The sequence below is a fragment of the Syngnathus floridae genome, chromosome 10, assembly GCF_059516105.1.
Source record: "Syngnathus floridae isolate MCC-2025c chromosome 10, RoL_Sflo_1.0, whole genome shotgun sequence".
Classification (NCBI taxonomy): domain Eukaryota; kingdom Metazoa; phylum Chordata; class Actinopteri; order Syngnathiformes; family Syngnathidae; genus Syngnathus; species Syngnathus floridae.
In genome coordinates, this window is record NC_142422.1 from 11,112,060 (window position 1) to 11,126,720 (window position 14,661).

The window sequence follows — 14,661 nt, forward strand, 5'->3', positions numbered from 1 at the left end:
TTGTTCATATGAACATTTAAGTCACTTCAAAATTAATCAGGCTTGAAAATTAACCATTCATAATTTTAGAAATGATTCGCCCAGCATAATTAGAGTATTTTAACCATAATTGCAGGATTTTAAATGCCGTGCAAAACATTCCACTCATCTAATACTCTTGATTCTTTTTAATGAATGTGAATTACTTAAAGATTAACAAAGCATTTTACAAGACTTTGTATTGAGCGTAAACATCTTGGTTACAAAGCATGTTAAAAGATGCACATTCCGGTAATTCACTATCCATGAGGATGTCGGTGAACATCAGTTGGTCTTCGTGAGGCGGCGTCACAATGTGGCATAGTGAGGCTTCCAGAGGCGGGGCACAAAAAGACTGAGCCACGCCCCCCAATGACATCTTGTGTTGGCAGCTTGTCAGCACGGGAAGTGGTTCAGAGTTGACAAAGTCCTCATTTGTGTGGAGATGGCTTATGATTGGTCCGTCGTCGCCGTGGCAACTGCATCCATGATCCCCATCCTTGGTTTCATGGAAACGACCCGTGTGGCGAGCGGCTTCATCGTTTGACGAGAACAGATCCAAAATGTCTTCCAAGTCACTCTCGGTTATGTCGACCAAGTTGTTTGCGTCGCCAGGGCTGTCGACAAACATATCCGTAGCGTCAAAGGACAACGGCGATAGAAGTGGCGTGAAGAAGGGAGAGATGGGTGTGGCCTCTTCAGAATCATCCAAATGGACAATCGCTTCAGCAGTAGGACATGTTGAAGCCGTGTCGTGTTTTTTCCGTGTCCCTTTTTCAACTCCCTGTGTGACACTTTGGTCTTTGTTGTTATCTGAATGGTCACATGACTGCTCAGGTGTCAATGACTCCACCTCCTTCAAGTAGAGAGCGGACGCCAGTTGACGATTAGCTGCCTCGATGTCAGCAAATTTCCTGTTGGCATGTGAAAAAACGTCAAAATACCCTAAAACACTCAAATTGAACCAATCACTCAGTCGCATCATCCAATCATGATAAATAAATGCCGAGCTCCCAAGTATTCATCTACGCACCTCTGTATCATGTTGTGCAGGAAACGACGGTGGTTGACCTGCCGCTTGGACGGACGGTTCTTGCGGGGCTTCTGGAGAGTCCTCATCATGTGACCCGCCGCTGATGTCACAAATGTGTACAGGTCCCGGCCCCAAGGCGCCCCTCGCTCCGGCCCGGGCTCCAGCGGCACCGACACGGATGCTTGCATCTCTTAAGTGAACATCAGACACAAGAAGACATCTGTGAAGTCAGATGAAGAGTTCCAAATATTCCCATTGAGACTCTCGTACAGCGAAATAGATGCAAGCTCAAACTGAATCTCTTAATCCATCAAAACTTTACAACTCTAAAAATTCTTAAACTTTACAAAGGAGAGAAACAATAATCTAAAAATGCAAACCTGTGATTTTGCTGCTGTCTTCCTCCAAACGAGCAACGAGGTTTCCCTGTGGACGTCGTCCGTGTGTGTGAAGTGACATCGGTGCAAATACCCCACTTCCTTTTTCTCCCCCCCCACCCCCCTCCCCTCCCCTGCACCCAATGAAATCCCGCTTGCTAAGAGTCATACGCCAAGCCAGGCAATTACCTGAGACGTCAAACCATGGACACGCGTCGGCCATTGTGTGTGGCACAAAAGGCCGCTTGCCTGCAAAACCGACGTCCACTTCTTAATTGAGCCGCTTAAACCGCCACCCTCATTAGCACATTCTCAGAGGGAAGAGCCTATGTGGTTGCTAGTGCCTTTAATTGACACCTTCCGAGTGATGACTCGAACATGTCTATGGTAGTCGCAGCAGCAGGTGGAACATTTTAGACAAAAAAACGACGGACAATGAAGGGCAATTACGTACATGATTTGAGGAAAACTGTTTTGAGTGGAGGCTACGGAAATGACAAAAGTATGCGCAGTCTGTACTTAACCACAAAAATAGAAGTGACATTTTTGTGTAAAAAGGACTGACCATACCAACAGTACAATATGGAGGTGGCAGCCATTTTGTTTTGTTGCCTTACTTGGGTGAAAAACAAATATTTTATCTTCCCAATTCACTATGACATTTCAATTTTCAACAAGCCTGTATTTAGAAACAACTTTGTGATTACACTTGTCATGTGATGACGTGTTCTCTTTATTTTTTCCTCCATCATAGTTAACATTTTTAGCAGTCAGTTTTCTGTAGAGTACAAACAAAATTTCACAGCAGATTTAACTTTCTTGGATTTCTATCGCTTAACTGCTTGGAGTTCTATTATTAGAATGACACATGAGATAAGGCTACTTCAGAATTTAGAGCAGAGAGTTCTCTCCTGGTAAGTAATGCAATTTATAAAGTACAGAAAGTGTGTTTTGAATCACAACAAACTTGAATATGAATATTGAAAGCTTTTTTTTTTCTTTCAGATTCTCATAGCAGCAACCTGATATAGGTATACTACTATCACCCGGCGCCTTTAACAGCAAGAAGTTGAACTTTGACCCAGTGAGAAGGGTCTCAAAGATTGATTTCAGCTCCTCCTTGTCCAACAGAGCCAATCGGGGAGGAGAGCAGGCGTCTCTCGGTTCAGGAAGTTGGCAGACAACACGGTGGGAGCGATTGTGGAATTTGGACCTACTTCATACTTAGTTCTTAATTATTTGGAAATCTAAGATTAATCTGTTTCATTCCAGTTAGTCACATTTCACCTAATTCTCTGTTTGTGAGGTTTCTACCATGAACAGGGCCTGGGCCACGTTCAGGGCCCATCCGTACATCAGCAACGTGGTCGGCTACACGGTGCTGTTCGCCTCCGCCGACCTCTTCCAGCAGCGCGTGTTGGGCCGCCGAGACGCGTCCGTGGCTTTTGTTGGCGTGGACTGGTGCCAGACGGCCCGAGTGGCAACCGTGGGCTTTTGTTTCCATGCCAACTTCAACTACCAGTGGCTGCGCTGGCTGGAGAGGATGCTGCCGGGGGGCGGGGTCAAGGCAGTGACGGGGAAGGTGCTGGTGGATCAGCTTGTGGCGGCACCGCTCACCATCAGTGCCTTTTATATTGGTGAGTTGATGATTAAAATCAGGATTTGTTTTTGTTCATTCAACCACTTCAACTCATGTGTTGATTCTTCTTTTAGGATTGAGTTTACTCGAAAATAAAGATGATCTTCTTCAAGACTGGAGAGAGAAATTCTGGACATCTTACAAGGTACACAATTCAATTTTTGTGTTAATTGTAAAGTATTCTCAAATTGTGTATTTTTTTTCAGACTGGTGTGGTGTTCTGGTCAACAATGCAGGTGAGATCTCGTTGGTTGGTCACTTTGTGGGAAAGTCAGATTTAAAGCTTCATCTTGTAATGTTTTTTTTTTCTCCCCCATCATTATCATTCCAGGCTGTGAACTTTTCCTTGGTGCCCCCCGTGGCTCGGACTGTGTTCCTTGGAGGCGTCGCTCTCGTGTTCACTATTTTCCTATGTCACCTCCGACAGCAGAAGGGCGGCAAACTTGAATGAATTCTACACAACTTTTGTACTCAATGATCATTTACTGTACTGATATCATTTTGCTAATTTGTTTGCATAATATTTTCTAGTTTTGAACTTGCTCAGAATAGTAATGGCATTGACTTATGTGATTAAAGCTCTATCTTAAATTCTTTAGCTGCAATGAGGATTTTCCCATTTTTGTCTTAAATAAATGACCACATGCAAATGGTGTGTAATATTAATATTTATGAATACAAAAATAAATCCATCTTATTACATTGTCATAGGCTCATAGCAATAAATAATTGCATATTGCTAATCATATTTAGTGTTTTAAGTTAAAATGATTTCATAATCTTAAAATATTGACAGATATTTACGCATACGCAGATTGTTTTATATATACTGACACTAGAGGCGCCATTCAAAATCCCAGACAGTTTTTTCTCGCCGAGGCCCACCGGAAGCTGCGTTTGTTCTCAACCAATCAGAGACGCGACATTTCGTGCAGTGTTTATCGCGAGACCTCCGCTCTTCCTTTTTCCTTTTCCCTTCGTGTCCAAGATGGTAGGTCTCGCTAGTTTAACTTTCTTGATTGCCCAGCTTGGCTATCCACGGTCATCCTCCTAATTCCCACCACGTATCTTCTTGAATAACATATTTAGCTATTGTTGGAACAATTTACTTTGCAATCTAACCGCCATTTTCCTCTTACTAGTCCCTGCAAGCCACATTAGCTTCGTCTCTTGGTGCCGACAGCGAGCTAGCGAAATCAATGACGTTGCACACAACACACGTTCAAAAAAAGCTACCAATGTAAAACAACAGGGAATAATACGAACATTATTTTCATATAAGTTAGTTTGTCTTGTGGTAGTGTTCTTGTTAAATTCGGCATGTGTGTGTGTTGTGGAGCTAATGAGCCGCTCGAGTCAACGTATACCGACTTGTCCAAATATCGCGATGAACCTCGTGTGATTTAGTTCAATTGCATTTTGTGTTTGCATATGTATAACAACAGATCTAAGTTTAATCTTGTGTTTTCTTGTTTCAAAAGGGAGTCGATATAAGACATAATAAGGATCGTAAGGTGCACAGGAAGGAGCCCAAGAGTCGGGATATCTACCTGAGGCTCCTGGTCAAGGTAATTGTGACACTCGCACACCCTTAAAGTTCGACACACTTGAATGATGACCCACAAAATTGTGGGAGCGCACTGTCTGGGGTTTAAGTTTTTAAAATGTATTGCCTTTTAGCTGTACAGGTTCCTGACCCGCCGCTCCAATTCGACTTTCAACAAAGTTGTCCTGAAAAGGCTCTTCATGAGCAGAAGTAACAGGCCTCCTATCTCCCTTTCTCGCCTGGTTGGTCTCACCCACCTCGTACTTTCCTTATTTTAAAGAACAACCTCTAAATGTTTGTGTGAGATGTCAATTTCTTCACCACTGAATTAGCAAATATCTCTTTGCAGATCCATAAAATGGCGTTGGGCGGTCGTGATAACAAGATCGCCGTTGTCGTGGGAACGATCACTGATGACGTCAGGATGCAGAAAGTTCCCAAGCTCAAGGTCGGGGATCGTCAGCATTTACATGATTTTCCAGATTTGTTTATATGTTTCAAATATCCAGATGCTGAATAGCAATATCTTTTTGGGAGTGTGAAATTTTTTTTTTCCCTCTGTTATCCTCAAGGTGTGCGCCCTGAGGGTGAGTGAAGGTGCTCGCCGCAGGATCCTGCAGGCCGGAGGTCAAGTGATCACTTTTGACCAGCTGGCGATGGCATCACCCAAAGGAAAAGGCACCGTGCTGTTGTCTGGTAAGGACAGCACCACATGTTCATAGTGCTCAATTAATTGATTGCTTGTGTATGTTTAAACAGAAATTACATGGGCAGAGAGAGAACCATAAAAAATCTACAGATGTCAAGCTTGACTGATGAGTCATGTAAAAATTGTGCTCACTCTCCCTTTGTGTCGGTCAAACATGAGCCGCTATCATTCAATATCCAGATATGGATGTTCTGTTCCATAGCATGACGGATGAAACATTAACCTGCAGGCAGTTGGTGCCACGATTTCTCACTGTTGAACCGGCTTGAATTGATTTTAGATTGTATCACATGGCAAGTTATTTTTATAGCCACAAGTCGACTCAAGTGCAGAATTTTTCTCCATAGCCGCGTCTTTGTTTTTTTAGATTGCAACAATCGACTCTTAACAGCAGTCGCTTTGCTTGATCAAAATTGTCAAGAGTAAAATTAGTACAATAGTTGTCATAAGTCAAAAGATGAGATGAGAAAATGATCTGTTGTTTTTCAGGTCCTCGCAAGGGCAGAGAGGTGTACAGGCACTTTGGTAAAGCTCCTGGAACTCCTCACAGCCACAGCAAGTACGTGCATACTACATTTGTTCTAGTGGAATTCTATCATGAGTCATTAGTAATGATTTGTGTGTTTTCTAAAAATATGCCAATATTCATGAAAAAGGTGTGTTAAGTTTGTCTTTATGCCCCTGCAATTAGCTGACAAATGATTGAGTTGAAAGGCACTGCAAATTTCATAAAGGTTAAATATAATGTGTACCAAAATGTTAAGAAACAATTATTTTTAACAAATTAAATGCAAATGAATTTCACTCAAGTTAAATAAAAAAATACTGCCCCCAGGCAAAGAATTCTTTAAGATAAAAAAAAGGCCAGTCAACGTTGTAACCTGTGGGTTTTTTTTCTTTCAGGCCCTACATTCGTTCCAAGGGCAGGAAGTTTGAGAGAGCTCGTGGTCGCAGAGCCAGCCGTGGCTACAAAAACTAAAGTCTCTCTTTTGTTTACCACACATGATTCAAATAAAAGACTGGCTGTACAAAACATCACTTCCTCTGTTGTGTTTACTTCTCCCCTTATATGGTGCCACAAATTTCGTTGCGTGCCAATTCTTGGAACGTGACCTCCAATTCAACAATGATACATTCCTTTGAGCAACTTTGCCATGAAAGCGTCATGCACAAGTCTGTGTGGGAATGATAGGCCGCCGAGGCATGTGGAGGCATTCTAGCCCAAACAGGAAGTGAGTGATGTCTGTCAATGATTGGAGAATGTCGGAGGGTGTTTCAATGTTTTCCTTCTTGCTATTGGGTTTCCTTTGCGCCGCTCAAGGCAGCACCAGCGGCAGCAGCGCGCACACTTCCTGCAGCGAGACAGGAGCAGCACACCGCTTCGCTTGTCACCAGAACAGCAGCAAACAAGATGAGGTACGGCGCTTACTTTTGGTTTCTTTTTTAATTTTATTCCGATTAAATCAACAACCGATTGCTTCGCGATGACAAAAGCCTGTCTCCATTGTGACGGTTCTGCTTTGAATCAAAACCTAACCTCGGCTAGCTTGACATCTTAGCCAGTTTGCACGCGATTAACGCCTAGCTAGTCGTGAAGTTTAAAAAAGGAGCTTTTAAGGCAATCTGAATATATCAGCCTGTTCATTATCAATTGTTCACTTTAATCGGTTGATGATTTGAAGACAATAAACAGCCAAGTCGCTTGCAGTTTGCGCATCATTACTGTAGCACTCCGAGCTCACGTCAAAACAAAGTCGCCCATAATTACATGGTAATATACTTTGACAAAAAAACAATGCTTTCCTTCTGATGAAATTAATCTCTAACCCTTAACAAGACACTACAAGCCTATCTAGCTAACATCTGCACAACGCTGGTTAAAGTTCAAGGGGCACACGTAGCTTTACTTTGTACGCTAAATTAAGCTCCCGAAATAAGTACATTTACTCATTCATCAAAGTCAAAATGAGGTAATATAGGGTGAATAATGCCTTTATACATTTACAAAAAAGAAAAATCAAAACGTTAATTCAAAGGTCTCCATTTCAATGGTGATGTGACCAGTAATGTAATATACCAGCTATATATAAATAATGTATACGTAAAACAACACAGTAAACAAGCAAAGTATATTCATGAAACTGTCAACCATCCTCCCAGAATGTGGAACAGTAAATCCCGATCAAATGTGCATAATGCAAGCACAACAAAACAGTAGTAAACGTTTAACACAAGGTTTGTGCTTCCAAGCCAAACAATATATTTAGCCGAGACAACCTGTACAAGTCTTAAAAAAAAAAAAGAGCGGTGAAGGCTGTTAAGCATTATTCATGGACAACAGGTAAGTTGAGCCAAGTTGCTGTCTCATTTTCTGTTAAATTGCCAACCATTTGAAATGTTATTAAATTAAGGATCATCTTGTCATATGTGTTTTAAGAGTGAAGAAGAGGTTTTTATTGATCCAGCTTTCTAATTGGGATTGGGCGCTGAAAACTGGAATGCCTGCTCTAAATAAGATTGACAGCTTGATGTTTCTGTTGAGCGTCCCTAACAACATGATGCAGTCAAGGGTTAAAAGCAAAAGCTTGCTCACACATGCCCAAAATACCCCCACGAGTCAGTCAACAGTGGCCTCATTGTGCGGGAGTCCAAATTAGTCCGTTGCTCGTATTATTATTTGACGTGTCCACGCCCTGTTTCAAGGACCAAAGGTGCAACAATGGCCGCGGGGGCTGCTCCTTTTGGAACGCCGGCCTTATCAAAACAGGACATCGGCCAGGCATTGATTCTGTCTGCACCGCAGCTTGCATAATGTTTCCTGAATGTCGTAAAAGTTGAAAGCGAGAGATGACCACTTTGTCAAGTTCAAATAGTTAGAGCGCAAGATAGCGCCAAGTGTTGTACTTTGATATATAAACGCAGCGTTGTTTAGCCAGCTAACAATTATTGCATATATTTAAACAATAAAAAAAAAAGAATACATTTTGGCCAGATAGTCAGCAAAGTTCAAAAATAAGGCTAAATTTACTACATTTAAGTTGTCGAAATATTGCTTTAGGAATAATTGCTAACACAATGCAAAAAGCCATGTAGGGTTCAACATGGCTCTGTGTCGGGTCACCTGAAGTTTTCTCTTTGCGTCATCATTACACCATAGCAATTCATACCACTTTTTGTATGGCCCAAGTGTAACAAATTGCAGGCAGATGATGTGGTTGTCATCTTGAGAGTCTTCAGCCGCTGTGGTTTTTGCACGTCAGCAAGCCGCCGGTGTGACTTTGACTCACAGCCCGTCTCAGCAAAAACAAAATTGAGCACTTCATGCACTTCTGAGAACCAACATCTTCTTTTGCTAACCAAGCTAAATCAAAGATCATTAACAAATGTTAACTTTTGTCTCTATCCAGGAGCCGAGAGCTCCATGAGGGAACGTGACGCTTGGAATTTTGACCATGACAAGGAGCCACCTGGACCTGTCTCCGTTTTTCTTTTCTTTTGTGTGTGTCCGTTGTTTTTGTCTCCCGTCCACTTGTCTCTTCTGCTGTTGCCACCCCTGAGATGGAAGACAGAAAGAAAAATCAAATCAGACACTCCTTATCAATGATATAATGATCATCTCTTGTCCAAATCAAGTACCGTCCAGCACTTTTCATGTCTGTCCAGCACGTAAGCGGCAGCCTGAACACATGTTTATTTAATGACGATTGTTTTAGCGGTCAAGGTGTTGATTTCTTTTTTGTTTTTTTAGTCTTAGTCATTCGGCCAGTATTCTCGGTGAATCTTAATTATTTTAAAAGATTTATTGTTGATGTTGTAGCTGCTAAGTTTTCTTAGGTTGTGATGTTCTTGTTGTTTTACCTCGTGGATGTGACTTGATTGAAATATTTTGAACTAGAACCTGACTGGGAGTGAATTGAAGCTAGTAAACACTGGAAGGCTCCGTTTGACACTATGAACTGGAAACTGCTGGTTTCCCAAACCAATGAAGACACTGAGGACACAAGGGATTTTTTTTTTTTGTCAATTTAAGAACTGAAAGATCTTTTTAAACATTTTGACTCCATTTTGCAGCTTTTTTAAATTTTTGGGACTCAGTAAAGGTTTTCCCCGCCTGGCGAGCGAGAATGCGCTCCCCAGAACCGTCGTCTTTCTCCCCGTCGGAAGCTCTCCTCCACGGACAGTTTGCCAGCTGGGGGTCCAACAACAACAACAACAGTGGCAGCAGCAACAATAATAGCTGCCCCAACAGCCCCGGCGGCGGTCCGGGCGGGCTCTCCCCAGCCGCTTCGCCCACGCTGGCGCCGGCCTCCAACTACGCGCTGACCCTCACCCACCTGCACGTCCACATCCAGCGCCTGTCGCCACGTCCGGGTAAAGAGGCCCGGCTGCTGCTGCCTCTGTCGGAGCTGGTGGGATGCAGCTGCCCCCGAGCGCCCGCGCCCCCGCTCCTGGTGCTCTACTGGTACCCGCCAGGTAAACGACGCAAAGGGGTGTCGCGTCGCCGCCAGGTGAGGGCTTACCTGGCTGAGAGCAGAACGGAGGCGGAGCGATGGTCGGCCGCCGTGCAGTGTTTACTTCGGGGGGTGCCGGTCACGGCCGAAACGGGTGAGTGCACATTTGTTTTAGTGTTTAAAGGGAAGTCGACCCCCAAATTTTCTTTGTAATATGTTCTGTGCAGCCCTTCCTCCTCTTGCCATCTTGATTTCTGCTCCCTTTGTAAATGCACGCTAAATATAACTTGATGTCATAGTGACCAAGACATGCAAGAGAAACAACAAAGCAGGTCCACACTTGAAACGCCTTGTATGTCAAGTAAACTGAAATGTGCGAGATGTTTACAGCAATGCTCACCGGTGCTTGCGTGTTGACCTTTTGTCAGCGGCCTTTGCACTTCACCAGCGTCTGATCTCCTTTCCTGTCTCCTTCCTCCCTCCTTTGCCCCTCGAGTGTATCTAATCTCCCTCTCTCCTTTGTTTCCTGACCTCAACCCAAACTTCATCATCTCCTTTCTCACAGTAAACAAGGCTGTCCTGGCTTCATTTCATCATCTCTGCTCCATTCTTTGCTCTGTTTGTTAGTTACGGCGCGCACCCTGACTTGCGGCCATATTGCTTTTCTGTGGATTTCTTCTAACCCATTTTTTATTTTTTTACTTTGAAGAATTTTCCAGAAGCCTCCTACCTCGCCCCAAGCGTCTACTGCTGCTGGTCAATCCCTTCAGTGGGCGAGGACAGGCGATGCAGTGGTGTCAGACGCACATCCTGCCCATGATCAGGGAGGCCAACATCAGCTATAACCTGATCCAGACAGGTAAGCGGCACCAAGGCAGACGAGACAAGCGGCGTCCGCTCGAGTTACACAAGTACGTCTCTATCTGCCTCAGAGCGTCAGAACCACGCCAGAGAGCTTATCAGGGAGATATCGCTACCGGAGTGGGACGGCGTCGTCATCATTTCCGGAGACGGCCTCCTGCATGAGGTAAGGATCGATAAGGTGGACAAACGTTAGGCGCGTTACGATATCGTTTGCTCTGATCCGGCAGGTTATAAACGGCTTAATGGAGCGTCCAGATTGGGAGCGAGCGATAAAAACACCTGTCGGCATTCTGCCCTGTGGTTCTGGCAATGCGCTGGCCGGGTCCATCAACCACCACGCGGGGTAGGAAACCTCCGTCTTGTCCTGCACATCGGCGTTGGAAGTCAATTTTCCTGACGTGTTGGCAGGTTTGACATGTGCCTTCGGGAGCCTCTCCTTTTGAACTGCTGCTTCCTGCTGTGTCGCGGCGGCGTGCGGCCCATGGACCTGGTCTCCGTGACGACGAGCCCGCCCGCCAACAACAGCCGAACCGGGCACGGGCCCAGGAGGCTCTTTTCGTTCCTGTCCGTCGCCTGGGGGTTCGTGTCGGATGTGGACATTGAAAGTGAAAGGTGAGCTGTGCCGTGAACATGGCGGGGATCGATTTCAGATCCATCTGCATTTGATGAAATGTTGAATCGAGTCTTTAGCTTCGTCTGTGTCATGTGACGGCAGGTATCGCGGGCTGGGCTCAGCGCGTTTCACTCTGGGCACGCTAGTGCGGATCGCCTCCCTCCGCTCCTACAAGGGTCGCCTGTCCTACCTGCCCCCCTCCAGCGTGGCCCCCTCGCCCGACATCACGCCCCCCGCGCCGAGGAGGCCCCTTTCCCGAAGCATCACAGAGGGCCTGGAGGGCTTCTGCAAACCGCCCATCCATCGCACCTCCTCCGACATGGGCATCAGCGAACAACGGAGTCTGCGGCGGGGTGAGGGCGAGCGGGAGAAGGAGGAGAGGCAACGGGAACGAGAGCGGAGACGGGAGCGAGCCCGGGGAGGAGGCACGGGCGTGGTGAGGGCCAGCAGCCTGATGGAGGACAGGGAGAAGGAGAATGAGGGGGAGGCTGAGATGGAAGAGGCCAGGCTGAAGGAGGGGCGGGGCAACTGCAACGTGGGAGGGGACACCGGACTGGCACAGATTAAAGACGAACACGAGGACGAGGGAAGAACCGAGGAGGACTCGAGTGAGATGGAGGAGGATGAGCATCAGGTTGGAGATGGGGTCGACCACGTAAAGTGTGAGGGGGCGACACTCGCCCAAGAAGAGCCTGCTGAAGGCTCGGAGGCAGATGAAGGTTGTTTCACCTACCAAGATGAAGCCCGGCAGACCCTCAGGAAGAACTCTGCTCCTTCGAGCCAGATAGCCGACACGCTGTTTGGTCAAGCCGACTGCAATTCCGGCCCCTCCTACGCTGTAGAGGATGAAGACCTGAACGGAAGCTTCTTCCAGAAAGATGTCTACCCTCTGGATGTTGCCCGCGAACGTGCCCTCACCATCTCCTCCCCCTTTCGCCACTCCCCATTCTCCTACAAACCCAGAACTGTGGACCAGAACCAGAACTCCTCGCGGCCGAGGCCCCTGTCGCTCCTGCAGCACTCGCACTCTAACTCGCTGCCTCCTAAACTTCCCTCCCTGTCGCTCTCTCTGTCCCCCACGCCTCCATCTTCACCTTCATGCGCCTCCCCGCACGCCTCGTCATTCCTGGCGCCTCGTCCCAACACGCCCGGGTCAACCTCGCCCTCACCATCCATACGCACGGCCACCTCGTCGTTCAGCTTTGACATGGCCGAGCCGGCTGGGCCCCTCAAGAACCGTCCTTACGTCTCGCTGCCTTTAAACATCCCCAGAGATGACCTGTTGCCCCCACTGGACCAACCCCTTCCCACGCGAGACTGGGTCACAATAGAGGGCGATTTTGTTCTGGTTTTGGCCCTTTATCAAAGCCACCTGGGAGCCGACCTGCACGCCGCGCCGCAGGCCAGGTTTGACGACGGACTCATCCACCTGACCTTCGTGCGGGCGGGCATATCCAGAGCCACCTTACTCCGACTGTTCTTCGCCATGGAGAGAGGAACGCACCACTCTGTCAGCTCGCCGTACGTCAGCCACATTTCCTGCCGCGCCTTCCGGCTGCAGCCTCTGTCGGCACGCGGGACCCTCACAGTGGACGGAGAGCTGGTGCCGTATGGACCATTGCAAGCGCAGGTCAGTTTCAATTTTTGCAAAAGTCTGGCTGTCATCACTTTTGCTATGTTTTTGACTCCTCATGGTTTCGTTGTAGGTCCATCCCTCCATGGCGCGCCTCATTGTCGGTGACTCGGGAGTGCAGGTCACCAGGTTCTAAATCAGGGATTGGTTGAAGCTGATTACTAACTTCTGAATTATGTCACACCTGTTGCCACGTATGCTCTGATTCTGAACTAACCTGGATTGCACAAAAACAGTTTGAGGGTAAAAGGGAGAACCTTACCGAGCCATGCATCATTAGAGCAGGAATGCAGGGATTGATAGTTTTGTTTTGTTTTAGAAAATGGATGAAAACTGCACCGCGTTGCACATCGGCGGGATTACGCCAAGCGAACCCCGCAGACGCATGAAAACCGCACAGCCTGGAATAACGAGGGAAGAACAATCGAATGTCTGTTGATTTTTTTTTTTTTTTTTTTTTTTTGTGCGGACAGTGCATGATGCGGGTGCGTGTATACGTGATAGTATGCATGCTCAGAAGCACTACCAGTATTTTTCCTTACAGGAAAAAAATTGACTTTGCAAAACGACACTATACAAGGTTAGAGCTTCAGTGGTTAACAAAGTTCATTTCACTTACTTTAGCCTCAACAGTATTTGATGTCTACATTTCATGGCACTCAATAATCCTCTGGAGTCCATTTTATTTTTCTTATGTTAGAGCAGCACGCAAAAGCCTCTTTCATACGGAGCTGAAACAGAAGGCATTCATCCACTTTTTACGCACAACTCCAAAAACAATATTGTTTATACAGAACCGCAACGTTAAAAATTGTGTGGTGGTGGTGCGGCGGTCTTTTAGAGCCGGTGTGAACGGGGCTGAAATCACAACACTAGAATGCACACTTGGATGTTTTTAATCATTTGCAGCCAAGAAGAAAAAGAGGAAAGCACTAGTAAAAGTACCTTAGAACTATACTACTATAAATGATTCCTGTGAAAGGAATTACATTGGTCCGTTTGTTTTATTTTTTTCTTAGCTGGGAAAGTTGAATGTAGAAACAAACTTAAAATCACAATAGGACTTGATGGAGACTGAATTTGACTGAGCGTTGACAACTGAAATCATGTCTTTGCCTTAAGTGACCTCACAGATATTTTGGTGGAATCGGAACAACAGTGAGTGAGAAATGATTGCCTGCTTTGTGTTAATCTTATTTTGAGACCTGCTGATGACCTGGTCAAATCAATAGCATGTGCACTGTATCAATCAGTGGAGACGGTGTGTGAACTGTTTGGGTCCCTTGTCAGCACAGCGCATGTCCTGGTCATGCCTGGAGATAGCAATGCCTTTGTATTACAATCCTGTTGAAAATCTTGTTCAAACATGACTACAAAAAAAGTGGACTACAATTTATAACTGCTCACCAGGCTGCTATTTTGCTTGTTGTATTTTCTTTTTTTTTTTTTTTTTTTACACGCAGTACAGCTAGAGTCTACCACAGTGGCGTAGCGGTCTAGGTTTATAACACCACCACGTAGAAGAACATCATAATTTAGACTTGTTGCCAAAATGTACAGGATCAAAAGACGTCAGGTTTTACCGTCTGTGTATGTTGGAACTGAACAAATGAAATGGATGTGGCGTTTAAATGTCCAGGCATCTATAGTGGCCCCTCCTCGTAAGAAAATTGCATTTATTACTAAAATGATGGAAGAAAATATATGATTATGGTGTACAGTTCATAGTTGTCAATGTTTTCAATAAATGTAACTTAAAAACTGTATTGACATTTTTT

The 14,661-nt window shown here is 45.6% G+C and overlaps 4 protein-coding genes across 5 annotated transcripts; 3 read left to right on the forward strand and 1 right to left on the reverse strand.

The window, feature by feature from the left end:
- Nucleotides 1-205: 205 nt before the first annotated feature.
- c16h19orf85 (chromosome 16 C19orf85 homolog) lies at nucleotides 206-1,524 on the reverse strand. The gene is made up of 3 exons (XM_088387113.1): nucleotides 1,432-1,524; nucleotides 1,052-1,241; nucleotides 206-932 (listed from the first exon to the last, which is right to left on the reverse strand). The coding sequence occupies exons 1-3, from the start codon at nucleotides 1,508-1,510 to the stop codon at nucleotides 206-208; spliced, it is 996 nt and encodes a 331-aa protein (XP_088243239.1). The 5' UTR covers nucleotides 1,511-1,524.
- A 781-nt stretch (nucleotides 1,525-2,305) lies between these two features.
- LOC148392369 (mpv17-like protein) lies at nucleotides 2,306-3,718 on the forward strand. The gene is made up of 7 exons (XM_088387342.1): nucleotides 2,306-2,342; nucleotides 2,434-2,459; nucleotides 2,560-2,616; nucleotides 2,735-3,065; nucleotides 3,142-3,212; nucleotides 3,274-3,303; nucleotides 3,399-3,718. Exons 4-7 carry the CDS (start codon nucleotides 2,744-2,746, stop codon nucleotides 3,516-3,518), a joined length of 543 nt encoding a protein of 180 aa, XP_088243468.1. The 5' UTR covers nucleotides 2,306-2,342; nucleotides 2,434-2,459; nucleotides 2,560-2,616; nucleotides 2,735-2,743; the 3' UTR covers nucleotides 3,519-3,718.
- Nucleotides 3,711-6,360, forward strand: rpl18 (ribosomal protein L18). The gene is given in 9 exon segments (XM_088387114.1): nucleotides 3,711-3,719; nucleotides 3,907-3,988; nucleotides 3,991-4,058; nucleotides 4,549-4,635; nucleotides 4,748-4,855; nucleotides 4,963-5,061; nucleotides 5,186-5,309; nucleotides 5,812-5,881; nucleotides 6,226-6,360. Coding segments are annotated over 9 exon segments (723 nt in total). The 3' UTR covers nucleotides 6,302-6,360.
- A 69-nt stretch (nucleotides 6,361-6,429) lies between these two features.
- sphk2 (sphingosine kinase 2) lies at nucleotides 6,430-14,647 on the forward strand. Of its 2 annotated transcripts, XM_088387654.1 has the most exons (9): nucleotides 6,430-6,554; nucleotides 6,644-6,738; nucleotides 8,730-9,927; nucleotides 10,483-10,632; nucleotides 10,706-10,800; nucleotides 10,865-10,980; nucleotides 11,046-11,249; nucleotides 11,353-12,880; nucleotides 12,957-14,647. In XM_088387654.1, the coding sequence occupies exons 3-9, from the start codon at nucleotides 9,447-9,449 to the stop codon at nucleotides 13,017-13,019; spliced, it is 2,637 nt and encodes an 878-aa protein (XP_088243780.1). In that variant the 5' UTR covers nucleotides 6,430-6,554; nucleotides 6,644-6,738; nucleotides 8,730-9,446; the 3' UTR covers nucleotides 13,020-14,647. The 2 variants fall into 2 exon arrangements, with proteins under 2 accessions (XP_088243780.1, XP_088243779.1); XM_088387653.1 differs by lacking the exon at nucleotides 6,430-6,554 and having other exon boundaries at nucleotides 6,574-6,738.
- Nucleotides 14,648-14,661: the final 14 nt, after the last annotated feature.

What these genes read in the sequence shown, in the direction of transcription:
- c16h19orf85 (XM_088387113.1), bottom strand. Translation starts at nt 1,510, where the DNA reads ATGTCACTTCACACACACGGACGACGTCCACAGGGAAACCTCGTTGCT. An exon ending in AGACAGCAGCAAAATCACAG is followed by an intron (nt 1,242 to 1,431) that starts GTTTGCATTTTT and finishes TGTTCACTTAAG; the next exon opens with AGATGCAAGCATCCGTGTCG. An exon ending in CTGCACAACATGATACAGAG is followed by an intron (nt 933 to 1,051) that starts GTGCGTAGATGA and finishes ACATGCCAACAG; the next exon opens with GAAATTTGCTGACATCGAGG.
- LOC148392369 (XM_088387342.1), top strand. Translation starts at nt 2,744, where the DNA reads ATGAACAGGGCCTGGGCCACGTTCAGGGCCCATCCGTACATCAGCAAC. An exon ending in CATCAGTGCCTTTTATATTG is followed by an intron (nt 3,066 to 3,141) that starts GTGAGTTGATGA and finishes TTCTTCTTTTAG; the next exon opens with GATTGAGTTTACTCGAAAAT. An exon ending in AATTCTGGACATCTTACAAG is followed by an intron (nt 3,213 to 3,273) that starts GTACACAATTCA and finishes ATTTTTTTTCAG; the next exon opens with ACTGGTGTGGTGTTCTGGTC.
- sphk2 (XM_088387654.1), top strand. Translation starts at nt 9,447, where the DNA reads ATGCGCTCCCCAGAACCGTCGTCTTTCTCCCCGTCGGAAGCTCTCCTC. An exon ending in GAGACGGCCTCCTGCATGAG is followed by an intron (nt 10,801 to 10,864) that starts GTAAGGATCGAT and finishes CTGATCCGGCAG; the next exon opens with GTTATAAACGGCTTAATGGA. An exon ending in TCCATCAACCACCACGCGGG is followed by an intron (nt 10,981 to 11,045) that starts GTAGGAAACCTC and finishes ACGTGTTGGCAG; the next exon opens with GTTTGACATGTGCCTTCGGG.